This window comes from Salvelinus namaycush, chromosome 7 (genome assembly GCF_016432855.1).
Source record: "Salvelinus namaycush isolate Seneca chromosome 7, SaNama_1.0, whole genome shotgun sequence".
NCBI lineage: Eukaryota > Metazoa > Chordata > Actinopteri > Salmoniformes > Salmonidae > Salvelinus > Salvelinus namaycush.
Window position 1 is genome coordinate 20823930 of NC_052313.1, and position 27637 is coordinate 20851566.

The window sequence follows — 27637 nt, forward strand, 5'->3', positions numbered from 1 at the left end:
ATTGCATCTAACGAGGGGAAGGAGAGCTAGGCTTCTCCCTCAAGGGGAACCAATACTAAGATGACTACATTGACAGGAAATGATGGTTGACATCCAAGACTGTTTTCTGTGATTGAGGGTAATTTGGCTAACAGAAAGAGTGCAGTCTCAGGTCAGTATATCCAACATCAGGTTGTTAAAGGTCAAAGAATAGAAAGACAATACACTCACAGTATATGTGCACTCCACTGCAACATGATAACTGCGGGACAAAACACCCAAAATTCTGCTTTGTGCTTCGCACCGAGTTGTTTACGGAAGTCCAATATTGCAGTTTACTTCGTGCATCGCAAACTCTACCTTTAAAGTTAATTTGCACTTGAGCTGAAATCCAGTGTTGACCATGAATGCAAACCTTAAGGAAATTGTGAGGCACATTGAGCAGCGCAGTGCTGCAACAATGCTTTGAATTAATCCCGACCAAAAGTCAATGTCAAGAACAGCATGATTTTAGAATAACTTTTATTCAACATCCACAAGATTCATTTCCAATGACGAGAAAGAGATTAAGTATATCTACCTTACACACACACACATATATGTACACAGCCCCCTTCATATTTCCTTTACATATTGGGCTCAGAAGAGGGCACGTGGGCCTAAAACAGCTGACGAGGGCAAATCTGGCACACTTTGGTTACATAAATAAATGAAAACTACATAAAGTGAATGCAGATGAATTACTTCACATTCAGAGAGTCAACCATAGCAGTTCCACAATTCACTGAGGCGTCATAAAGTGGTCAGAACACTGTTACAGCCATTCTGTATTTACATTCTTTTAAAGGGACAATCTGCAGTTGCAGATTTTTGGACTTTAAATTCATTTTACGTACCCATTAATTCTTGAAGAATTTAGCTTCTAAATGCCTCGTGAGCTTAGTTCAATGGTCATACCCCATCAGAACCCAAAACATAAGCGGGTTTAACTCCAATGTTTGTAACCAAAGTAAATGTAAACAAACACTATAGGCTCATAACATTGTTTAAACTAGAATGTTGATACAATGGGATGGTCAGTCCTGGCATCTATAGCTCTATGAATTGGAGCAGTTACACTTCAGCCCCATCCCTCAGCTTTTTACTAAAACAGGGGCAGGGAGGATTCTTTGTTATCGTTTCAACTGCCGATTGTCGCTTTAATGATACCACCTACCACAAAACATATGGGTTTTTAATACCACTAATATTCTGCTCAGAGAAAAGACTATAGGTCTAGTAGGAGAAGATCTGCAACTAGTGGTGTAGTGGAGGGTGAACGCAGTTTAGGCACCTTTTTATTTTGGCCAAGCATGTACCCACCTTTTGCGGAAGAATGCATTGAAAGTATAGGGAGCTTTACTTTACTCACTGCGATCAGTTTGCCCACCACTACATCATTGTCTGCGACCAATAGCAACCATTTATTTTCCCTCATAACTTTGATAACATATCAAATTGCATGAGGCTTCCATGCCCAAAACTGCTACAGAAAAACCATTGTGCGATGAAGCTGGGAGAAAACTACATCCGTTTGGCCTCTCTTGCTGAGGACTAATTCAGCACTTTCTTGATTGAAACAACTTACACTTTTAAAGGGGGCCAACTCACAATCTCAGACTGCAAGTTGGGGGGGGGGGGGGGGGGGGGAGCATGAGGACAATATCTCTCAAATAAATGGCAACAAAAGGGGGGCATTTTGAGTTTGGGGTGTTAAAAATAATCTATCGACAGGCTTTTGTCTCTGTTGACCAAGCTGCCATATGGGAATGCCTGCCCAACATTAATGTCTTTGAGGTGTCAAAATCAAGAGGGATAAAATAAAAATGTGATTGTTGGCTAAAACACAAATTCAGTGTGTCATTTACATTGAGAAAGAGAAAATACTACAAAGGCCTCCATTCCATTACACATCTTCATATAATACATATAATTTGTCCAACAAGGTTTGGGTCAATTCCATTTTAATTCCAGTTAATTCAAGAAGTATAGAGAAATCCTAATTCTCGTCAATGCATTTCATTGAGGACAAAATGTGGAATTAGGTTTACTTTCTGAATTAACTAGAATTTAAATGGAATTAAACCCAACCCTGATGTCTAACTGTCTCTGACTCGGCCACAGAGTCATCTAGGGTCCAGGGACTTGCCCTCTAGGACCAGCTTGATCTCTTTGGCGTCCAGCGTTTCGTACGTTAGCAGAGCCTCAGCCAGCGTCTTGTGCTCGTCTCTGTATGTCTTCAAGAGGTTTTTGGCTCGCTCATACGAGTCCTGAATAAGATAGAGAATGATCATTCAATGTGACAGAAAATCTGAGCAGCCTATAAAATGTCAATTTTCAAAAGAAAGAGTGAATATTGAAAACTACTCTTCAGAATATGGAATGATTATTATTAGTCGGTAAATACGATCCTTAACTAAATAGGATTTAAAATGTGGTCTTACATGAGCAGTGGGGGGAGGTTGGGGAAGCTTACCTTGAGCAGGACCCTCACTTCCTTTTCAATGGCAGCCTGAGTCTCAGGGCTCTGTTTAGTCAGGTCAGCATAGGTCATGACACCAAGCTGAAACAATGGAGTTTAGTCTCAGGTTAGGGGCAAAAATAATAATAATCATAAACGAACATCCTTGACTTTCTTGCACTTGTCTTTTCTGATAGCATCTTTATTGGGGGAAAATGGACTTACTTTGACATGTGGTTGTCTCACTTAGCGGCCTTTAGATGAATGCACTAACTGTAAGTAGCTCTGGATAAGAGCGTCCACTAAATTACTAAAAAGTAAATGTAAAAACGAACACTTATGCAACAGCTACTCCGTTATGAACCGTCGATAAACAGTGGAGGGCGGCGTGGGTTGCCAGGTCTGTGGCACAGTAAATAAATCCCTAATTTAATGGTTGGCGGAGAAGGTTAAGTATATGATTGGAACAAAAGAGTTAGACGGCTGGAGGAGAGTGATATCAATGACCCGCGAAGATTTAGGCTATCGACAAAAAACAAGTCTGTCCCGCTTACGAAATTGATCCCCCTTATGTGCTTCAAAATTAAATTTGAACCAAGAATTGGGCTGTTTGAGCTGCACATAACCTCAGTAGACCTATGGACTGTTGATACAAGGTGGGTAGTAGATTAAATCTCTCCGTTTTGAGTCGGAACACAGGGCTGAGGAAAGGATTAGGACGAAAGTCTGGAATGTGTGGGCACATACACACCAGCCACATCGCTGAGATCCCTCCAATCATGTGCAAAGCCTGAGAATGGCATTTCTGCACAAAGGCAAATGCTACCTTCTTGTTGTACAGATATGGGCCTTAGCTGAATTGGTGAAAAAGCCTTGTGACGCGATATTAAATGCATTATCTAATATGCAGACTACTAGAATAGTTATGAACGATTTGTGTCTTCAATAACTGTCGTCAATCCACCATTTTATGCACATGAGGTATAATCCCTTACCTTGTCACTCATTCCGAACCTGGTCACCATCATCTTGGCTATTTTAGTTGCCCCATCGAAGTCACTTGATGCTCCTGGAAAACAAAGCCACCACAATACAAGAGTAATGATGAGATAGCACATTTTTTAAAAAGGTTGAATCATAGAAATATCGATCATGCAAAAGGTATTTTCATAGCAGAATTAGCAATACATTTAAGAACTGCACTATCTCTAGTTCAGTTGGTAGAGCATAGCGGTTGCAACGCCAGGATAGTGGGTTCGATTCCCGGGACCACCCGTACGTAAAATGTATGCTCGCATGAATGTAAGTCACTTTGGAACAAAGCACCTACTAAATGGCATATATTAAAGCCTAACCAAACTAGGCTTTTCCTCACCGGTTGTGATGTAATCGTCGCCGAAGATGAGTTCCTCGGCCACGCGGCCGCCCATGCTGACGTCCATCTGGGCCAGGAGCTGAGCACGTGTCTCACTCCATTGGTCATTCTCTGGGAGCATGGACACCTGAACAGACGAGGACAAATTAGTTTGAGAGACAGACCATCCATCTTAGGTAAACCATTGCTTAATAGTACTTCTCTGTTCCTCCTGAATTGTTTTAAGGCAGGCCCAGAAGCCCCCTGGAGCTACAAACTGTGCTGCCAACATCGAAATATTTAACAGAAGCAAACTTCTTTGAGTAAGTCCAGGGCAACAGCGGTAAGAGGGGGGGCTAAGTCAGTGGTTCCCAAACTGTGGAGGGGTGTGAAAAGCATGTGTCATGAACAGCGATTGTGCCCATAGAAACATTCATGGCGCCGGATGTTAATCAATGCTGGAAGGGGGGACCCAAGTGAAAAAGTTTGGGGTGCCCCGGGCTAAGTAACAGTAGAGGGACAATGCACCTATTCTGCAAGGTATTTTCCTGTATAACTAAGCACCTCTGAGATCCTTGTATATAAAAATATGGCTTAGCAATTCGAAACACGTATGAAATTTAACAAATTATCAACATTTTCCTAATGATCTTACATGCTGGTTGTTATTTTGTCAATGGCATTGCTGATCAGAGAATTCATGTCAATGCAGGTGCAAACATTTCATGAAGACATACCAGGGCTTCAAACACTTTTGGCCAATCAAAATGCAATACCCAGTCCTACTCACATGGCCGAGAGTGGGTCCACGGGGCATGATGGTGGCCTTGTTAATGGGCATGGCATCTTTTGTGTAATACGCCACAATGGCATGGCCTGACTCATGGTAGGCTGTGATTTGCTTGTTCTTCTTATCGATTTCCACACTCTTGCGCTCAGGGCCTTCAGTATACAGAGAAAGAAATGTAGTCCATCATTAATAGTTCAAGAGTCCACCTTTGATTAAGTCAAACACTCATCACTCACAGGTTTACTCCAGCATGTTTAACTGAATTCCAACCAGAGAAATAGGACTGCTCCTAAACATCAAGCATTACAGTTATCAAACTGTAGGTCCTATAAAAGTATGGAACAAACTGAAGCAAAGCCCATCTATCCCTCAGAAAATATCTGTCCTAGAGAACGAGGGGGATCCTGACCTGACGTTCATTGACCTGACATTCTTACTGTCTAGATTAGAATGTTAAGCGCTCTCACATGGCAGGGTGTGTGTGTTTCTGAATCTGTATTTCTGTGAGTGTGTGTCTACGTGCATGTGTGACTACCCACCCATGAGGATCTTGTCCTTGGAGAACTCCAGTTCCTTCATGGTGACCAGGTCCAGGCCATCCACCGCTGCTTTCAGGGCCGCCTGGTTCACCAGGTTCTCCAGCTCCGCCCCAGTGAACCCCACCGTCCCCCTGGCAATGATTTCTGCGTTCACGTCTGAATGAACAGAGACAAAAGGAGGCTAATGTCAGTCCAAAACAGTGGGCTCTTTCATGCAGGAATTCAGGGGGGCAGCCGTGACACCAAGTGATTGGAACCTCTCAATGAGGTTGCTAGGTTTACCATGGCTAAAATACATGAGTCAGTTGATATACTCTCTAAGCCAGGGGTTTTAAAACCTCTCCTCCGGGACCCCCAGCCACTCCATGTATTTTAACTATTCCACAGCTAGCACACCTGATTGAACTTGTCAACTAATCATCAAACCCTTCACTAGGTGAGCTAGTTCAGGGATACAACTAAATTGTCAAACATCTGGGGATCCCCGAGAAGTTTGAAAACCGCTGGTCTAAGCAACCGATTTGAAACCTACTAGGATCCACTTTGATCTTCTGAAGGTACCAGTTGAGGATCTCCGTGCGTCCTTTCACGTCGGGCCGAGGGACAGTCACCTGCATGTCAAACCTCCCCGGTCTTATCAGCGCACTAACAACAGGAGTAATGGGTTAATGATTCCATTGCTGACAGGTTGTATACATTTAGAACAAAGCAACTGCTCCAATCTCAAGTGTGTCAATGACAAATGCATTCTACAATCAAATGAAAAGCTTCTCTGTCAATGGGGCAAGCTTAAGAAATCTATTCAATCTGTAAAGCTGAAGGGTTACAGATTCCGCTATATACATTTTAAGTACATTTTCGATTGAGCCGACATATGCAACCTTATCCGTGAATGCAGTCTCTGCTAAAGCGGGAATATTGTCTTTAAAATGTAAATCACGCTCTAGAACTGAACTTCAGCGATGCAGATTGAATAGAACCCTAGGAGCGGCTCTATTTTCGACTCCATTCAAAATGGGTTTGTTCCATTTACACCGCTTTTTTCCGGCCCCGTGACCAGCTCTCAAGGAGAGAACGTTGAGGGCAACTTTTCCAGTAATCTCACCAAGAACATCTTTCACATCGAGGAGGATCATGGCCAAAGGCAGCATCTGATCTCTGGGCACATGGGAAGTGTAGTTCCCACTGTGCAATTTGCTTCAGTTAAAGGGGCAAACAGCAGTTGCTACATCCATTTTCGGACTCATTAATTTAATGTATCCATTGATTTTTGAAGAATATAACTTATGCCGCTTAGTTCAACTGTTGTACCCCATCAGAAACCAAAATATAAGTTTGCTGGGGAGAACGCTTTGTTATCGTTTCAACTGCTGATTGCAGCTTTAAAGAGATAATTCAGGACTTTGCTAATGAAGCCTTTTATCTACTTCCCCAGAGTCTGATGAAATCGTGGATACCATTTTGATGTCTCACCGTGCACTTTGAAGGAAGTTGCTAGCTAGTTGTAGCGCAATTGCTAACTAGCATTAGCACAATGACCGGAAGTCTACAGTAACTGTTAGCATTGGCTCGTAAAACTACCTCCAACTTCCCTCAGAATGGATGCAGACATAAAAATGGTATCCATGAGTTCATCTGACTGGGGAAGTAGATAAAGGGCTTGATTGCCAAAATCCCGAAGTATCCCTTTAAGCACCAGCCTTATTCCCATGTGACCCACATTTCATGTGTGATTTTGCATCTCTGAGCTGCTGAAATCCAGCAGTGTAAAAGCGACCCGTTGAACCTTTAAGACTTGGCGGCCAGCCAGTCAGCCAGATCCTGACAAAGGGACCAAGCCGACTGGCTGGTGAAAAGCCCATAGAAACACCAGTTACTACACACTGTAAACATACTTATCCAAAGCCTCTGCAAAGTTTGTAGCGCCAATAACGATGACCCCTTCATTTGGTTTGAACCTGTAAAATATCAACACATTGAATAACGACAATGCAAGCCTTGTGATTAGCAACAGGGAAACTTAAGTCCAGCTTAATTTATCAAATTCTCTGATGCAACATATATATTCAGAATTTTTCTTACCCATCCATCTCTGCCAGTAGCTGGTTGATGGTCTGTCTGGAGTAGGGGTGCATTGGAGACTCAATCCGCTTTCCCCCCACACTGTCAAGCTCATCAATGAAGATAACACAAGGTGCATTGGCTTTTGCCTCTTCTGCAGACCAAACAGAGGGAAAGAGATTTAGGAGGTGTCTTGATAGCTTCCTTTGCTCAATTCTTCTCATTTGTGGACACTGATCAGAAAGGACTTGATAGGTGAAAGTCATGTGGTGGAAACCTATCAAGTCCTTTCACCAATCAGCTATCATCAAGATTGACAGGGTGAAGGATGGTCAGTCAGTGTATTGACACAGCTTTACATCTTTTCTGGGACTTACTGAAGAGGTTCCTGATGCGGCTAGCTCCAACACCAACAAACATTTCGTCAAATTCAGATCCCGAGGCATAGAAGAAGGGGACGTCGGCCTCCCCGGCTACAGCCCGAGCCAGGAGTGTCTTCCCTGTGCCTGGGGGGCCGATCAGGAGGATGCCTGACAGAACGAGAGAGGCCACAAATGAGCGCAACATGGATACATTGAAGGAATGAAGCAATGGGTAAAGGGTAGGACCCTACAGATCGGGGTGCAAGAAATAAGTAGAAGGAAAGAAGCTTGTGTGAGCTGGCGCTGGAGCCTGTTTCTGTAGCGTGAGGCAGCTTGATGTACAAGCACACCCACTGGACAGGACGCTAGTCTATCGCAAGGCCTTACCCTAAAACAGATCTCCTTAATGCTGAGTGTCAAGCAGAGACGCACCAGGTCCCATTTGTATTGTCTTTGGTAAGAGCTGCCGTCTTTGTTTTGTTCTTGGCCTCAGCCGGGGATAGAACTCCCAACATTACAATCTTACGGCAGACACTAACCTCAAGGCCATAGTGTATTCTAAACATTTACAGAAAGACAGACCAACAGACTACCTTTAGGCAGCTTCCCTCCCAGCACAGTGAACTTCTGGGGGTTCCTGAGGAACTCGACCACGTCCTGCAGTTCGTTCTTGGCCTCCTCCGCCCCCTTGACGTGCTCAAACGTCACACTCTTCACCTGGACTGGGTCCACTTGCGAGTCCAGGCCTGATGTGGTGCGGAACCTCACTGTACAGCACAGACCCACAGCAACTCAGTCAGACCAATGACACCACCTGTGACTCTCTATTCATCAAGGAAACTATGCTAGACTATAATTTGCCATGAACTATTGTTTTTGTTCATACCACTTTCATCTTCCACACAAATGTATTGAAATAACTATTTACTTTTCAATCACTCATTGTTTAATGACCAAAGGTTACATTTCTGCTAAATAGTCCAGCTAATTCCAGACATCTGACTGATAATTTAAAATATATTTTTCAGCATGATGAGGTATACAGCAGCACTTACAACTATTGCTCTTGATGAAGAAGCACAACACAAAAATCACAATAGGGTGATTCATGTAAGCGTAGGAATTGAATTAAAAACAAACCAGCATCTGAAAAGGAGCCTTTACCCGAGAGAAACGGGGTTCTTGACAGGCCGTAGATTCCCACGAGGAGGAGGACCAATAGAATCAGCCTGGTCCTCCTTAGTGAGTCTGTCAATGGAAGATGGAAGTATCACATTTATATATTTCTAAGTGATTTAGTTCAACTCCGCAGTGCCACCTTGTGAACACTTGGTGGAAATGCTAGTAGTGACCATGGGGTTAGTGCTTCACTGTAACTGGCAGTCATGATTGACATAAAGCATGGACAAATCTGCTAGGAGCTAAGGTATGGTTAAAATTAGCTGTCTTCACTTTAAAATATTTCTCAATGATGACTAACATTTCCTTTAAAAAGTGTCAATCTACATCACATGTTTTACTTTTAAAATAATCATATTTACCTATTAATTCTTGAAGAATATAACTTATAAATGCCTCATGAGCTTAGTTCAACTGTCGTACGCCATCAAAACCCAAAATATAAGATTGTTTTATTCCATTGTTTACAAACAATAATTGTAAAAAATCCTGTATAGCCTCAAAACATTGTCAAAACTATAATGTTGATGTCATGGATGGTCAGTCCTTGCATCTATAGTCTATGAATTTGAGTGGTTACATTTCTCCAGCCCCATCTCTCAGCTGTTTACCAAAAACAGTGGCGGGGTGTCTGCTTTGTTATTGTTTAAACTTTGCCCCTTTAAAAAAGAAAACTTCCTGTTAGTCACTCTAGGAAGGGCATAATGCTGAGCGACTAAGAAGTAAATGTATTTATGTGATGTATGAAGAGACTTGTGCGACGTGCCTTGTGTCCTCTGAGTGAAGGCCTGGGACTTCATGAAGCCCTCTGTGAAGCCAGACTTGAAAGCATCTTGTTGGTCACCTGGCAGGTTCTTCAGCTTTACCACTTGGTCAAGACTCTCTGCCTCCGGAGCCTTGTCTGGTCTCAGGAGGAGACCCTGTGACAGTGTGTGTGTGTGTGTGTGTGTTGTGAGAGAGTGGGAAAGAGATGCGTGTCAGCAGGTTAGTATGAGAGAGAAAAAAAGGGGGGGGGGGGAAAGTGGTTGAATATGAAACAATGGGATTAATGGTCACAAGACATAAAAACGGGTCTTTCCACATGAGGGAGCACAGTTAAAAAATAAAATAAAAATAGAGTGAAGAAATGTCCACTACACCATAAAGAACAAGGACAACTGCCACAGAGATAGTGGGTTTTGCCTATGAAACTAACTATAAAACGGTGTTACAATGTTATAACATATCCCAGTAAAGTCCATCTTCACTTTGCAGGGAAACAAACATTTAGTGTGTTCGGTAAAATTGAAGACAACCGAACAGATACAGTGGGTTCATGCCAAACTCTGTCCAAGAGGGCATGTGGAGAGTGGATGTGTGACTTATGTGGTGTAACACTGGCTGACCTTCATGAAGGTTGTCGTGTATCCCTCTGGTTCCGCCGGCCCCGCGTAACCAGACTGCACACGTCTGCTCTTCCTCAGAGTCTTGAAGCCTCGGTTCTGGACCCTTACTGAGAGCGAGAGACCAAATACAAAATTAATTTCACTATGTTGTGTCACAGGGGGGAAAATATTTGTTTTGAGCTTTTTGGCTATCAAGGAAAACGCTATGTCTGGCGCAAATTTGTTTGCGCATCACCCAGTGCCCCAGGTGGGTGGAGATTTCACTTCAGGACCAATGGAATGCTATAAAATGTGGAAACTACTCCCACCCAAGACACCCAGCATTGCAAAACAAACACAATGCGAGATATGTCAGGATCTTGGAATGTGGTTTGTCCCAGAACATCTCATAGTGAAGAGCCCTGTGTTTTGCGCAATCATGTAACAAAGTAAGAGTAAACCTTATCCAAAAATGAAAGTGATTGTCTGAGGATGGTGCTGAAAAAAAAAAAAAAGGCAGCTTGGCATGACATGATTATGCAAAGCACTACTCATTAGGGTTGTCAAGATACCAGAATTTTGACTTTGATTTGGACAACATCACAACACCGCAAAAAATAATATCACACACAAACATGTATGTGTATGTATGTATATATATGTGTGTGTAACATGTATGTGTATGTATGCCAAAGTCACAGAATGGCACTTAAACCAATACAGGTGAATGCATGCGTGTGCATGCATTGAGTTACTGAGCTTGTTTTGGATGATTTCATGGGGCTACAGATGACAAACATTCGGTTTCACTTCCATTGGGGACTTATTGTACTGATCAACAACATTTACATTGAAGTAGGTTACTTTAGAAAAGTGTGTGCCCTCTTTAACCAGTAATGACATGCACGAGGCAAAGAGCGGGGCAGCCTGTCTGAGCCCTGTTTGCTGAGGCAATAGATCATCTTTGGGAATGACGTGATTGAGACGGCAAATTAATAACATTTTGGTAGCAATGAAATCAGCTTGCAAATCAGCATATTTTGCATTATGGTTTGCAGATTATCACAGACAAAGTACTAGGATAGTCAGTTGATGTTTGGAAAAGTTAAACTACAAACTGGAAGCTACCTGTATCTTCTTGCATGCGTTACAAGTGTTTTAGCCTGTATGGACATTGTTTTGTGAACAATAATGAACAGTTTTAACACTAATATCAACAAGATAACCAATGTAAAACATACGGGGTCTGTAAAACGTATATAGGTTCTGTGAAATAGCAGTTACAAACAGAAATCAAACTGGATGGACATCAGAAATAAAGGACTAAAAACAAACAAAATAATTATTGTAAAAAAAAATTGTCTGTCAAATGTGTATAATATGTATAAACTGAAGGTAGAAGCCTAAGTGCTATTGTTTATTAGTTTACTCCAATTGGGGGATGGGTTGGTAGGTTTTGCAGGGAATAATAAAGGTATATTAAAAAAAAAAAAAGTATGTATATGTGTATATAAACTCAGCAAAAAAAGAAACATCCCTTTTTCAGGACCCTGTCTTTCAAAGATAATTCGTAAAAATTCAAATAACTTAACAGATCTTCATTGTAAAGGGTTTAAACACTATTTACCCTTATTGTTTAATGAACCATAAACAATTAAATTAACATGCAGCTGTGGAACAGCCGTTAAGACACTAAAAGCTTACAGACGGTAGGCAATTAAGGTCACAGTTATGAAAACTTAGGACACTAAAGAGGCCTTTCTACTGACAATGAAAAACACCAAAAGAAAGATGCCCAGGGTCCCTGTCCATCTGTGTGAACGTGCCTTAGGCATGCTGCAAGGAGGCATGAGGACTGCAGATGTGAACAGGGCAATAAATTGCAATGTCCGTACTGTGAGACGCCTAAGACAGCGCTACAGGGAGACAGGACGGACAGCTGATCGTCCTCGCAGTGGCAGACCACGTGTAACACCTGGACAGGATCGTTACATCCGAATATCACACCTGCGGGACAGATACAGGATGGCAACAACAACTGCCCGAGTTATACCAGGAACGAACAATCCTTCCATCAGTGCTCAGACTGTCCGCAATAGGGTGAGAGAGGCTGGACTTAGGGCTTGTAGGCCTGTTGTAAGGCAGGTCCTCACCGGCAACAACGTCGCCTATGGGCACAAACCCCACCGTCGCTGGACCAGACAGGACTGGCAAAAAGTGCTCTTCACTGACGAGTCGCAGTTTTGTCTACCCAGGGGTGATGGTCGGATTCGTGTTTACCGTCGAATGAATGAGCTTTACACCGAGGTCTGTACTCTGTAGCGGGATCGATTTGGAGGTGGAGGGTCCGTCATGGTCTGGGGTGGTGTGTCACAGCATCATCGGACTGAGCTTGTTGTCATTGCAGGCAATCTCAACGCTGTGCGTTACAGGGAAGACATCCTCCTCCCTCGTGGTACCCTTCCTGCAGGCTCATCCCAACATGACCCTCCAGCATGACAATGCCACCAGCCATACTGCTCATTCTGTGTGTGATTTCCTGCAAGACAGGAATGTCAGTGTTCTGCCATGGCCAGCGAAGAGCCCGGATCTCAATCCCATTGAGCACGTCTGGGACCTGTTGGATCGGAGGGTGAGGGCTCGGGCCATTCCCCCCAGAAACGTCCGTGAACTTGCAGGTGCCTTGGTGTAAGACTGGGGTAACAGCTCACAGCAAGACCTGGCAAATCTGGTGCAGTCCATGAAGAGGAGATGCACTGCAGTACTTAATGCAGCTGGTGGCCACACCAGATACTGTTACTTTTGACCCCCCCCTTTGTTCAGAGACGCATTATTCCATTTGTTAGTCCCATGTCTGTGGAACTTGTTCAGTTTGTCATAGTTATTGAATCTTGTTATGTTCATACAAATATTTACACATGTTAAGTTTGCTGAAAATAAACGCAGTTGACAGTGAGGACGCTTCTTTTTTTGCAGAGAGATAAATACACACACACAGTGCCTTGTAAAAGTATTCACCCCCATTGGCGTTTGTACTATTTTCTTGCATTACAACCTGTAATTTAAATGGATTTTTATTTGGATTTCATGTAATGGACATACACATTATACATACACATTTTTTTGATGAAGTGAAAAAAATTACTTGATTAAAATAAAATATAAAAAATTATAAAATTTAAAGTGGTAGGTGCATATGTATTCACCCCCTTTGCTATGAAGACCCTAAATAAGATCTGGTGCAACCTATTACCTTCAGAAGTCACATTATTTAACTAATTAAGTCCACCTGCGTGCAATCTAAGTATCACAATATCTCAGTATATATATATACACACACATACACCTGTTCTGAAAGGCCCCAGAGTCTGCAATACTCCTAAGGAAGGAGCACCACCAAGCAACTGGCACCATGAAGAACAAGGAGCTCTCTAAACAGGTCAGGGACAAAGTTGTGGAGAAGTACAGATCAGGTTGGGTTATAAAAAAAATATCCGAAACTTTACACATCCCACGGAGCACCATTAAATCCATTATTTAAAAAATGGAAAGAATATGGCACCACAACAAACCTGCCAAGAGAGGGCCGCCCACCAAAACTCACGGACCAGGTAAGGAGGGCATTAATTAGAGAGGAGACAAAAGATAACTCTGAACGAGCTGCAAAGCGCCACAGCGGAGATTGGAGTATCTGTCCATAGGACCACTTTAAGTCGTACACTCCACAGAGCTGGGCTTTAACGGAAAAGTGGCCAGAAAAAAGTAATTGCTTAAAGAAAGAAATAAGCAAACACGTTTAGTGTTCACCAATAGGCATGTGGGAGACTCCCCACACATATGGAAGAAGGTAGACTAAAGTTGAGATTAGACTAAAGTTGAGCTTTTTGGCTATCAAGGAAAACGCTATGTCTGGCGCAAACCCAATACGTCTCATCACCCCGAAAACAACATCCCCACAGTGAAGCATGGTGGTGGCAGCATCATGCTGTGGGGATGTTTTTCATCTGCAGGGACTGGGAAACTGGTCAGAATTGAAGGAATGATGGATGGCGCTAAATATGGGGAATTTCTTGAGAGAAACCTGTTTCAGTTTTCCAGAGATTTGAGACTGGGACGGAGGTTCTCCTTCCAGCAGGACAATGACCCTAGGCATACTGCTAAAGCAACACTCGAGTGGTTTAAGGGGAAACATTTAAAGGTATTGGAAATGCCTAGTCAAAGCCCAGACCTCAATCCAATTGAGAATCTGTGGTATGACAAAGATTTCTGTACACCAGCGGAACCCATCAAACTTGGAGGTGGAGCAGTTTGCCTTGAAGAATGGGCAAAAATCATAGTGGCTAGATGTGCCAAGCTTCTAGAGACATACCCCAAGAAACTTGCAGCTGTAATTGCTGCAAACGGTGGCTCTACAAAGTATTGACTTTGGGGTGGTGAATAGTTATGCACGCTCATGTTCAGTTTTTTTGTTTGTTTCACAATAAAAAGTATTTTGCATCTTCAAAGTGGTAGGCATATTGTGTAAATAAAATGATACAAACCCCCCCAAAAATATATTTTAATTCCAGGTTTAAATACCAAGGGGGTGAATACTTTTGTAAGTCACTGTGTATGTATGTATCTACAGTTGCAGTTGGAAGTTTACATACACTTAGGTTGGAGTCATTAAAACTAGTTTTTTAACCACTCCACAAATTTCTTGTTAACAAACTATAGTTTGGCAAGTCTGTTAGGACATCTACGTTGTGCATGACACAAGTCATTTTTCCAACAATTCTTTACAGACAGATTATTTAACTTCCCTGTATCACAATTCCAGTGGGTCAGAAGTTTACATGGACAAAGTTGACTGTGCCTTTAAACAGCTTGGAAAATTTCAGAAAATGATGTCATGGCTTTAGAAGCGTCTGATTTGACATAATTTGAGTCATATGGACGTGTACCTGTGGATGTATTTCAAGGCCTACCTTCAAACTCAGTGCCTCTTTGCTTGACATCGGAAAATCAAAAGAAATCAGCCAAGACCTCAGGAAAAAAATTGTATACCACAGGTCTGGTTCATCATTGGGAGCAATTTCCAAACCCCTGAAGGTACCACGTTCATCTGTACAAACAATAGTACGCAAGTATAAACACCATGGGACCACGCAGCCGTCATACCGCTCAGGAAGGAGATGCGTTCTGTCTCCTAGAGATGAGCGTACTTTGGTGCAAAAAGTGCAAGTCAATCCCAGAACAACAGCAAAGGACCTTGTGAAGATGCTGGAGGATACGGGTATAAAAGTAACTATATCCACAGTAAAACAAGTCCTATATCGACATAACCTGAAAGGCAGCTCAGCAAGGAAGAAGCCACTGCTCAAAAACCACCATAAAAAATCCAGACTACGGTTTGCAACTGCACATGGGGACAAGATTGGGTCTTCCAAATGGACAATGACCCCAATCATACTTCCAAAGTTGTGGCAAAATGCCTTAAGGACAACAAAGTCAAGGTATTGGAGTGGCCATCACAAAGCCCTGACCTCAATCCTATAGAACATTTGTGGGCAGAACTGAAAAAGTGTGTGCGAGCAAGGAGGCCTACAAACCTGAGTCAGTTACACCAGCTCGGTCAGGAGGAATGGGCCGAAATTCACCCAACTTATTGTGGGAAGCTTGTGGAAGGCTACCCGAAACATTTGACCCAAGTTAAACAATTTAAAGGCAATGCTACCAAATACTAATAAAGCTGATCCACCCCTTAAAATAAAAATGTAAAAAAACAGTTAACACTACTACATGCCATATGTCACATTAATTAAGTGTTAAAGTGATGCAGCCTAGACTCCCATTGCATACTAGTGGAGCAGGCACTAGACAACGACCTCCACATAGGAAAACTGCTGCTATGCCAGCCGCCACTGTACAATGTGGAGGAATGTCTAGCTGGGAAAATCAGCAGCAAGCTAGCTCATTCTACAACAGAAAGGTACAGTATTGAGAAAGATATGAATTGATACCGTGACCAAATTTTAACTCTTGTGGCAAATACTAGTTTAGTTTCATTCACTAATAATGCTTGCAATAAGCTAGCTAAGCAGATAGCTTTGTGACCTGTTAGCAAAAATTACAATAAATAACCCTTTCACCTATGGTTTTAGCTACCTAGCTATATTAGCAACTATGCGAGCTAGCTAGCTGGCTAGATGAACATGGTGCTAAGATATCAGATGGCAAAAAGCCATCTGACTTCCGGTGTAACATTAGCTATTTGCTGGTGTGCTGATCTGAACTAGAGGTTGACCGATTATGATTTTTCAACGCCGATACCGATTATTGGAGGACCAGAAACAGCCAATACAGATTTTAAAAAAAATAGGCCAATTATTTATTTATTTGTAATAATGACAATTACAAAAATACTGAATTAACACTTATTTTAACTTATATAATACATCAATAAAATCAATTTAGCGTCAAATAAATAAACATGTTCAATTTGGTTTAAATAATGCAAAAACAAAGTGTTGGAGAAGAAAGTAAAAGTGCAATATGTGCCATGTAAGAAAGCTAACGCTTAAGTTCCTTGCTCAGAACATGAGAACATATGAAAGCTGGTGGTTCCTTTTAACATGAGTCTTCAATATTCCCAGGTAAGAAGTTTAAGGTTGGAGTTATTATAGGAATTATAGGACTATTTCTCTCTATACGATTTGTATTTCATATACCTTTGACAATTGGATGTTCTTATAGGCACTTTAGTATTGACAGTGTAACAGTATAGCTTCCGTCCCTCTCCTCGCTCCTACCTGGGCTCGAACCAGGAACACATCGACAACAGCCACCCTCGAAGCAGCATTACCCATGCAGAGCAAGGGGAACAACTACTCCAAGTCTCAGAGCGAGTGACGTTTGAAACGCTATTAGAGCGCACCCCGCTAACTAGCTAGCCATTTCACATCGGTTACACCAGCCTAATCTCAGGAGTTGATAGGCTTGAAGTCAAACAGCAGCTGCTGGCAAACGCACGAAAGTGCTGTTTGAATGAATGCTTACGAGCCTGCTGGTGCCTACCAATCGCTCAGTCAGACTGCTCTATCAAATCATAGACTTAATTATAACATAATAACACACAGAAATACGAGCCTTTGGTCATTAATATGGTCAAATCCGGAAACTATCATTTCGAAAACAAAACGCTTATTCTTTCAGTGAAATACAGAACCGCTCCGTATTTTATCTAATGGATGGCATGCCTAAGTCTAAATATTGCTGTTACATTGTACAACCTTCAATGTTATGTCATAATTATGTACAATTCTGGCAAATTAATTACGGCCTTTGTTAGGAATAAATGGACTTCACACCGTTTGCAACGAGCCAGGCGGCCCAAACTGCTGCATATACCCTGACTGCTTGCACGGAACGCAAGAGAAGTGACACAATTTTCCTTGTTATAAGAAATTCATGTTAGCAGGCAATATTAACTAAATATGCAGGTATAAAAATATATACTTGTGTATTGATTTTAAAGAAAGGCATTGATGTTTATGGTTAGGTACATTGGTGCAACGACAGTGCTTTTTTTTTGCAAATGCGCTTGTTAAATCATCACCCGTTTGTCTAAGTAGGCTGTGATTCAATGAGAAATTAACAGGCACCGCATCGATTATATGCAACGCAGGACACGCTAGATAAACTAGTAATATCATCAACCATGTGTAGTTAACTAGTGATTATGTTAAGATTGATTGTTTTTTTTAAGATAAGTTTAATGCTAGCTAGCAACTTACCTTGGCTTCTTGCTGCCCTCGCGTAACAGGTAGTCAGCCTGCCACGCAGGCTCCTTGTGGAGTGCAATGTAAGGCAGGTGGTTAGAGAGTTGGACTAGTAACCGGAAGGTTGCAAAAACGAATCCCCGAGCTGACAAGGTCGTTCTGTCCCTGAACAAGGCAGTTAACCCACCGTTCCTAGGCCGTCATTGAAAATAAGAATGTGTTCTTAACTGACTTGCCTAGTTAAATAAAGGTGTTAAAATATTTGATTTGATTTAAAACAAATAAAAATAAAAAAGTCTGCAAATCGGTGTCCAAAAATACAGATTTTCAATTGTTATGAAAACTTGAAATCGGCCCTAATTAAAATCGTCCATTCCGATTAATCGGTCGACCTCGAATCTGAACAGCCGCAATCGTATCCGTAAATTGACAGTTTATAGTCGGATTACAGGCGTGACATGCTGGAGCGATGCTTCTACAGAAATGTTGATCAGTAGGCTAATAGAAGTCCCAAATGGAAGGGAAACAGATTGTCGTCTGTTGCACCATAGACTCCACTGATCAGCCAAAACAAGCTCAAATACTCAATGCATGCAGACACACTATTGAATATGCATTCACCTGTAAGAAGGCCTATGCCGTCTTAATTTACACAGTTTATCAAGAGATTTACCATTCAAATAAAAATGATGTATACCGAACAGAAATATAAACGCAACTTGTAAAGTGTTGTAAACTTATAAAGTGTTGGACATGAGCTGAAATAAAATATCCCCGAAATGTTCCATATGCACAAAAAGCTTATTTCTCTCAAATGTTGTGCACAAATTTATTTACATCCCTGTTAGTTAGCCTTTCTCCTTTGCCAAGAATCCAGCCACCTGTCAAGTGTGGCATATCAAGAAGCTGATTAAACAGCATGAAATAAAAGGCCACTAAAATGTGTAGTTTTGTCACAACACAAGGCCAGATGTCTCAAGTTTGCGGGAACGTACAATTGGCATGCTGACTGCAGGAATGTCCAACAACTATTGCCAGATAATTTAATGTTCATTTCTCTACCATAAGCTGCCTCCAATGTCATTTTAAAGAATTTGGCAGTACGTTCAACCAGCATCAGACCATGTGTAACGACACCAGCCCAGGACCTCAACAGCTTCTTCCCCTGCGGTGATACTGAGGAGTATTTCTATCTGTAATAAAAGCCTTTTTGTGGGGGAAAACTAATTCTCAGGCCTACGCCCTACCAGGCCCACCCATGGCTGCACCCCTTGCCCAGTCATGTAAAATCCATAGATTAGGGCCCAATTTATTTATTTAAATTGCCCGATTTCCTCCTATGAACTGTAACTCAGTAAAATCTTTGAAATGTGTGCATGTTGCATATATATTTTTATTCAGCATTGTTAGATTGGTAAAAACTAAGTCAACTGTATTGTTTGATTTGAAAATTCCCATGAGGGTTGCTATGTACATTCCACAGATGAGGACCACAGTTATGGTTCCTTACCAGGCCAGTATTGGAGCGCTGAACAGACGACTTGTAGAGGACTCTGGTTTGGTCTGTGGAACATTGGCGATCCAAAAACACCCAACTTTGTGTTTGACAACCCTATGGAAATGAATACAAAAGGTCAACATAAGACTACCACAAATACACAAGTGCTAATGACTGCTTGTTATAATTTTACTGCAAATATACCAACATTCTTAATACACACAGGGAACGGTTGAGAGTGAAAACACAGCAGTGTTGCAGTCATTGACACAAACCGCTGTGCCTGGCACCTACTACCACACCACGTTCAAAGGCACTTACATTTTTGTCTTGCCCATTCACCCTCTGAATGGCGCACACACACAATCCGTGTCTCAATTGTATCAGGGCTTAACAATCCTTCACTGATTGGATTTAACAAGTGACATCAATAAGGGATCATAGCTTTCACCTGGTCAGTTGTCATGGAAAGAGCAGGTGTTCTTAATCTTTTGTATACTCAGTGTAAACCCAACCACATAAACCTCCTCACCATGTTTGTTGTGCAAGAAAGATTCTGCGGAGACATGGGACGTCCTCCATCTTGAGGTGGCTGGGCCGTCCTCCGAGCCCAGTGAGGGCAGTAACCTGTTCAGCAGCTCATCCAACTGACCCACCCTCAGGTCTGACAGACCCAGGTCCCTTAGGTTCACAGCGGGCTGTGGGGACAGGAAGTCAGTGTGAAGGACACAACTGTAATAATGACGTAGCGTTAGCTAGCCTGGTCTCTGATCTGTTAGTGGTGTGTGCATAGCCAACTCACGACCACAGGGGTTGCCTTTTGCAACCCGTACCCTAGCTTACTGTTCCCTCATTTAATAGTAATTGGAATTTAAAGGGAGTGGTCAAAGGTAGCACCATTTGGTAGATAATTTGATCTGATGGCAATCCAGTACAGTATGACAGAATATAGTAAAAAGATGGCAATAGAATAAAGGCATGAGATCAAGGCTAAGTTGAACCCTTTGAACTGAAATGGGGCTACTTGACCAATGTCCTAAGAGGCTGAAATAGCACATATGTTGGCACTCATCCAAGTGAAACACAAGATAGGTCCCCAGCATTGAGTACTATGTTATGTATAAGCCCTTGATCATGACTCAGTTTCATTACACATAAGAGTCATTGGACAAAGGCATCTTCTGTACAGGGGAGTTTTGTTAAGAGCCCCAATGCTCAATTTGAACATTAACACGTGTTGCTTACGGAACGGTTTTGGAAGCATATATCAGCGAGAAATCATTTTCAAAAATCAAACATTTAAATTGATACACAACTTGATAGGGTTAGTGTTCCGACACTGCCATAATCTCCATGTTACAGCGCTTGTTTATTGAAAACAGACAAGAAGACCTGTGTTAATTAGTCATCTAGCATGCTCCAAACACCTGTGTGTAAGCATAACACGGGCAGTGTAGCAGAAATGTAGTTGTCAGATGGAGGCACCCATAGCTGTATGGATCTGTGCAAAACTGCTACAGTAAGGGTATATTTTTTATTTGAAGGATTCTTTTCTCCCTGATGAAAGATTAGGGCCATATGCTTTAAAAAGCCACATCGCAAGTGATGACTGACGTTTCTAAACGTTTTAACAAAGAGACGGGATTGTAGATCACGTGAGCTAGTTGTGGGCAAAGCTAAAAACTGGCTGAAGACTGTAGGGAGAGGGCAGAACGCCACCTCGAGTTTGAGAGTTAGTTACGTATATGTTGTTCCATGCTATTAATATACAAGGTCGTTGTCTAGCAGTGATGTAGGAGTGTCGCCACCTATGCAAGCCAGGCTTTGAAATGATGTGCTGATGCAATTGTAAGGGACTTTCCTCAGGCCGAGTTACAACAGATAATGAAAGTTCTCTTGTACGAGCCCAAACATCTGCAAATATGTTTGACTCCAGTGGCCATGATGATCTCTAGCCAATTGATGAGGAAAAATAACACCAGCACATTGGAGTGCTGTGAGTGACATATCTGCAATGAAGCTGTAACTTATCCTCAGTGGCCATGTATCATGATATTGATACGTTTAGTGAAAGTCACACATTATATCTTTAACCTCAACATAAACACGTGTTCGCTTGCGGAGCTACGCCGAGCCTGTAAGATCTGGTGGCACTGTACACACAACATGGGCGTATTCAATACCCATTCTGTTGCAAAACGTTTTTTTATTTTTAAAGGAAGCAAAAGGAACAAAATGGGGAGGGACCTACATGAATTTGTCCCATAGAAACTGGAATTGGGGATCCCTTTCGCCACTGCACGCTCATGCGCGCACTGTTTGTGAGTCATTGCAATTATAGAAATGCACCAAATCTAGTCTATAAAAAGGTTGGAATACTTTGACGGCATTCCATTTACACATATGGTAAAAGTCACTAACAAGATCTAATTAGAAGCACAGAAAGGGCCTTTATTCTTGGAGTTTTCAAAATGTTATTAAATAAATAATAATGGGGCAGCAGGTAGCCTAGTGGTTAGAGCGTTAAGCCAGTAACCGAAAGGTTTCTAGATCGAATCCCCGAGCTGAAAAGGTACAAATCTGTCCTTCCGCCCCTAAACAAGGCAGTTAACCCACTGTTAACTGCCTTGTTCTTAACTGACGTGTCTAGTTAAATAACAATGAAAAAAATGTTTTAAAGTTATTTGGTTAGGTACAAAATGTACAAACGTCTTATCCACGATAAAAAAAAAATGTCACTGATATAACAAATGTTTGAAGCAGAGCATCAGTATCAAATAAACATGTTATCCATAATACAAACGAAAAAGCTATGATAGGAAACAGTGGGTGAGAACAAATCATCTGGAGACCTTCAAAATGTTCAGGAAATCATTTCCTCAACAGATTTGCCTGGTAGCTAGCAGATTTAACCTTACACAGCAGGTCATCTGTGTAGACTTCTCTGTGGCAAACAGTTCCTCTGATAGCTTTACTGACTGGCTGCAATAACAAGGACTTGCTAAATTAGCTGCTCATTTTGTTATTGCATGGGACCTATGCTTACTTGTTTTTCATGAGCACATGTGCTTAGACAAACCTCTCAAACAGGGCCAATCACTAGGGCCAGCTCACAAGTATTGGCTTTTTAGACACAGAGCCGAATCAACACAAAGCAAAACCATTTTGAAAAAAAATTAAAATATCGCATCGACACAGCCTGCAAACTGGCTACACAAAGTGTAAGTAGGCTACCGCAAAGGGAATCTGAATGCTGTTCGCTAGAAGAGTTTGCTGTTGCCGCCTATGTAAAAGGTGCCTATTGTATTTCTTTGCAGTGCATAGATCATTTCAGATTTTCAAAATGGATAAAATCTGAAATCTAGTGCAAAGGCATTTTAATGACAAGATGTTTATATTTATTTTTTATTATACTTTTGTCATGTTTTCTTGTGACGTGGATCATAATTACATTTACAGTCTATCAGGTTACGTGATCCTCGTAATGTTATGTGGAAAATACAACTAATGGAACGCAGAATTAAATGTAGATCACACTCGCACAAATGTATTTGCATTTAATTTCTTTCACTAGCAAATGAGAGTGAACTGCTGGCACTTTAGAGCCCACTGAATGTCCATCTTATGTTCGCTAACGTTAGCTTGAAACAATTAGTGTTTACCTTTCCACAACACATGGAGTCGAAATGGGATTTGTCCATGTGTTAACGTACAGCTGACGGTCGGCAAACTCAGCATCACAACAAACAGGAGGGGGGACAGACACGGCGTAGCTACGTCGAATAATGATGTATTAAATCTCCATGTCCATTGACACAAACTCCGTACATGTCTGTGTGTTGCAGCTCGAGAAACGGGATGCTAGATTTAATCAGGGGAAACATTTTTTATTAAAATTTTAAAATATATATGTATATTTAAAAAAACAGGCCCGTTTCATTTCTGCGTACTTTTAACTCGGATCTCGTACATGGACAGAGAATTGCGTAGTTGGTACGCAAAATGCGTGCATGTTGGCAGGTCTGGAAGTCAGCCAAGTCCCCTTAGTTTACCTCTGTGAGCAGAGGGTCCTGCTCTGGTGTGACATCTTTTTGCAGACCCTGGACAGAAGCTGTTGCCGTGGAGCTGGCTGAATTCTTCAGGGAATGAAGGGCATTGATGAGTTGCCCAATGAGTTGACTTGTTACCTAGGAGACAGACCAGAGAGATGGAGACATTGGAAATTCATGAGACATACATGACTTGTGAAGGCATATTGTTCTGATAAACAACAGTACTGGTGTGGATAACTGTCAAGTTGTAGGCTATGCATCTACATACTACTAGTCAGTAGCTTCCCTATAACGTTAACCAACTGACCTGTTTTGACATCTGGGGATATTCATTTATACTATGTTAAACATTTCCTACATTCTCATGCCATTGACAGAGTGGTCGGTTATGACATCAGTATTGTCATTCACAGGCAGGTGCAAATCAAGCTATGCTGTTACCGCAATAGCTGGATTATGCAATTGATTGATATTATACTATGGCATAACCAATTAAGGTTTTTAAATACTGTAGCTTAAAATAAACTAGTTGACGTTAGCTAGCTGGCCAATTTAACTTCGTCGTTACTAGACTCACTACGGTAGTTGGTAACTACGTTAACTGGCTAGTTGGCTAGCTAGCACTACGAAGTGCTGAAGTTGGTGGCTAACTAGATAACCGTCTGGTGCGGTGGACCAGCTGGTGACAGCTAGCTAATGCTAAATTGTACCTCATTGTTAGCATTATAGCCTGGTCCACCAGGCTACCTAGCTAAATAAGCTTGATAAGATAGCCGTACGTCTAAATGTCTAGTTATCTAACTTAAATAGATAACTTTAACAGCTAAATGCATGTGTTGTCGCTTATATCTAGCTAATTTAGTTAGCTGCTAGCACTTTCAAGCAGCTAACTAACGTAGCTAGGTTATATCAGTCAGCTAACGTTAACAGTAGCTAACTATGATAGCTAATCACTGTGAGTGTCAACTGCTTTACCTGTGGCTGGAACGTCGTCGAGAAGGAAAACATTATCACAGCAACTCGAGGGTTGGTATGTGACGACAGACCCTCAATGTTACTGAATATACCAACTCCTCCTGGGCACTCTGCTTTTTTTCTCTCCTGTGACTCAACTAGGTACTTTCTGATGAAAATGGCTTCTCAAAGGTCAACAACGTTACATGACGCACGTCTGGAAGAAATTACTACCGGTTGGAACCAACGATGTATATAAACCTTGGATAGCTATTGCCACCGGACGACCATATTGGTACACCCCAGTAGGAGCAGTCCTCCATAGGAATGAATAGAATTCTTCAGTATTTTTATTTATGTTATTTCACCTTTATTTAACCAGGTAGGCTAGTTGAGAACAAGTTCTCATTTGCAACTGCGACCTGGCCAAGATAAAGCAAAGCAGTTCGACACATACAACAACAGAGAGTTACACATGGAATAAACAAACATACAATCAATTATACAGTAGAAAATTATATATACAGCATGTGCAAATGAGGTAGGATAAGAGAGGTAAGGCAATAAATAGGCCATGGTGGCGAAGTAATTACAATATAGCAATTAAACACTGGAATGGTAGGATGTGCAGAAGATGAATGTGCAAGTAGAGGTACTGGGTTGCAAAGGAGCAAGATAAATAAATAAATACAGTATGGGGATGAGGTAGATTGGATGGGCTATTTACAGATGAGCTATGTACAGGTGCAGTGATCTGTGAGCTGCTCTGACAGCTGGTGCTAAAAGCTAGTGAGGGAGGTAAGAGTCTCCAGCTTCAGAGATTTTTTTATTTAATTTAATTTAGCTTGCATAACATAATTAAAAGGTGTGTATTAAGGTGTTTGTAATAGAATAACCTGGCAGACAATAATACATGCATTTCTATACCTTCCCCCCAAAGAATTACAACAGTGGGGGAGTGCCAATATGGAGGCATGGAGGCTTCAACACAACGCCCCATATTAGTCATCTAATGTATATCTAAATCATTGTTGGAACATGATTATGTCATGCTTATGCAGCATTCAAAACAACTGGGAACTTGAAAAAATACGAGATCAAATCATGACGTCAGTGATCTTCAGGTCTGAGTTCAAATCGAGTTCCCAGTTGTTTTGAACGTACTGAAGTCGGTTGTCGGAGATTTCCGAGTTCCCAGTTGTATTGAACTCGATGGAAACATTAAATGCCGGTACAATTTTATAAATGCCGACAGACAACTTGTTTGTTCGACATGGTGGGATATTTCTGTGGTCAGAAAATGAATTATGCGAGACATGGCAGTGGAAAAGCCTTTATGCCCAAATATTGCTATAACAACCATCATATCGAAACAAACTTATGTTGTGTGGTCGTCACACTACAACTCGGGAAATCATGCAGTTTATTAGGCTACATATAAAATAAGTTATGATGAACCGGGTGGTGAATGTGCCAGGTGATGAGCTTGATGCTTCTTTCCAATAAATATTGAGGATATTATTCCGGTGACATGATGATCGATGCTTGGCTGCTGTTTGACAACAACAAATAATTATCCATAATAATCTCATAATGTAGATAGCCTACACACACTGTATCTGCAAGATGTTGGCTAGAGCACATGCACCCACACCCCCAAACTAATTCCCCCGGCTATGGTGCCAAGATCAGTGGGCACATTTGAAAAAATAACGCAACAGTATTTGTGACAAAACCATAGGTAGATTTGAAAATGTGATAGAGACTCATTTAACTTGTATTTTTCATTCGGTACATGGGAATATAGCAAAAGTTATTTTTTATGTGCATTGCGTCATCACAAACAGCCTTTTATCCGCAAAAAGTCAGTTTGATGGAAACACATCTCTGGTGGGAAAATACACATTGTTTTATGTAGATTTAAGAATATTCGCATGAAAATCTGTCGCATAATGGATAGAAATTTAGCTACTGACACTCACTCAATGAGCCCATGTCAGCAAAAATGTTTTAGATTGGTAAATTAGTCTAGCCAGTTATCTAAACTTGTAGTAATCATGATCGAATTACCGACCGGGTAGCCCCCATTTATTTTGTTAGTCACTCTCAAAACTACAAATATTTCTCTCCAGTCTCCACACTATGGCAAAATGTGTAGAATTGTGAATGTTAGCGTTTATTCGACGTGAATCAGTGATGGTCACTGGCTGGAACAGCCAAAAAGTCATCCATTTAAAATCTAACCCTAACCTTTACCTTAACCACACTGCTAACACTAATGTCTAATTCTAAACTTAAATGAAGACTAAAAAGCAACAACAACAGAAAACATGATTTTTTTACAGTATTGCCGATTTTGATTTTGTAGCTGGCTTGTGGAAATTGCTCAGTTCTGCCTCCAGGACAAGACTTATCCCAATAAACATCAACCGGCTATACTTGCAGGAAATTAGCTGTACGGCTACGGCCAGCTGCGACTGCATGTGCGGGTATGGATATGGGTATTGCAGACCCCTATAAAGTTACCCATTCCTTGTCTAGAGGGTGTTTTTCATGTGTTAACTTCATGCAGGAGAGAGGCAGCCATGAGGATACCCAGAACAGACAGGCAGAGAGAGAGGCCACAAACAAACAGGTAAGATAGTGAGAAGTGTCTCTCCAAGCTCATAGAGTTGATGGTCTGAGTTGATGGTCTGTCATAGTGTGACTCAATTGCAATTATCAAATCAAATCGCATTTTATTCGTCACATGGGGGTGGGGGGGGGGCTTTTGGACCTAGACTCGTCGCTCAGGTACCACTTGCCGTGGAGTAGCAGAGAAAGCAGTCTACAAAAAAATCATATATGATCTCTGATGAAATGATAGCAGCTTAAGTCTAGAGGATGTATTATATGTGTTAACTTCATGCAGGAGAGAGGCAGCCATGAGGATATTTTATTTTGGATAATTTTATAGAGTGGAGATTGATGTTTTTGTTTTTATTACAATAGTTTTTAACTGTGTATGTTGCTGGTTATTATTACACTATAATAACTGTAGTATACGTTGAACAAACCATGTTGTTTCAAACCATACAGTATGTAGAGCAGTAGTAGTAACAACCTGACATAGGGGAAGTGAGAAAAATAGTACAAAATGGTTGTTTAATTGAATATATCCACATTACCAGTCACATTACCAGTACCAGTATGAATGGCCATGGCCCTACGACTGATTGGCCCATTTGTCTTTTCTCAAAAGTCAC

General features: G+C 41.5%; 1 protein-coding gene across 2 annotated transcripts; it reads right to left on the bottom strand.

Annotated features, from left to right (window-relative positions):
* Positions 1–484: 484 nt before the first annotated feature.
* Positions 485–24586, bottom strand: LOC120051076 (ATP-dependent zinc metalloprotease YME1L1-like). 2 transcript variants are annotated; one of them, XM_038997705.1, is made up of 18 exons: positions 24414–24586; positions 23439–23573; positions 19919–20084; positions 19399–19500; positions 10150–10256; positions 9531–9684; positions 8750–8833; positions 8179–8352; positions 7601–7753; positions 7245–7377; positions 7058–7120; positions 5695–5807; positions 5163–5318; positions 4624–4775; positions 3855–3981; positions 3475–3548; positions 2495–2581; positions 485–2288 (listed from the first exon to the last, which is right to left on the bottom strand). In XM_038997705.1, exons 1-18 carry the CDS (start codon positions 24444–24446, stop codon positions 2145–2147), a joined length of 2157 nt encoding a protein of 718 aa, XP_038853633.1. In that variant the 5' UTR covers positions 24447–24586; the 3' UTR covers positions 485–2144. The 2 variants fall into 2 exon arrangements, with proteins under 2 accessions (XP_038853633.1, XP_038853631.1); XM_038997703.1 differs by having other exon boundaries at positions 8726–8833.
* Positions 24587–27637: the final 3051 nt, after the last annotated feature.

Bases quoted from the DNA above. Each gene is read 5' to 3' on its own strand.
- LOC120051076 (XM_038997703.1), bottom strand. From the start codon at position 24,446: ATGTTTTCCTTCTCGACGACGTTCCAGCCACAG. The intron at 10,257-19,398 runs GTAAGGAACCAT...TCTCGCTCTCAG, and splicing joins AGCGCTCCAATACTGGCCTG to TAAGGGTCCAGAACCGAGGC. The intron at 5,808-7,057 runs GTATGTTTACAG...TCCTGTTGTTAG, and splicing joins TTTGCAGAGGCTTTGGATAA to TGCGCTGATAAGACCGGGGA.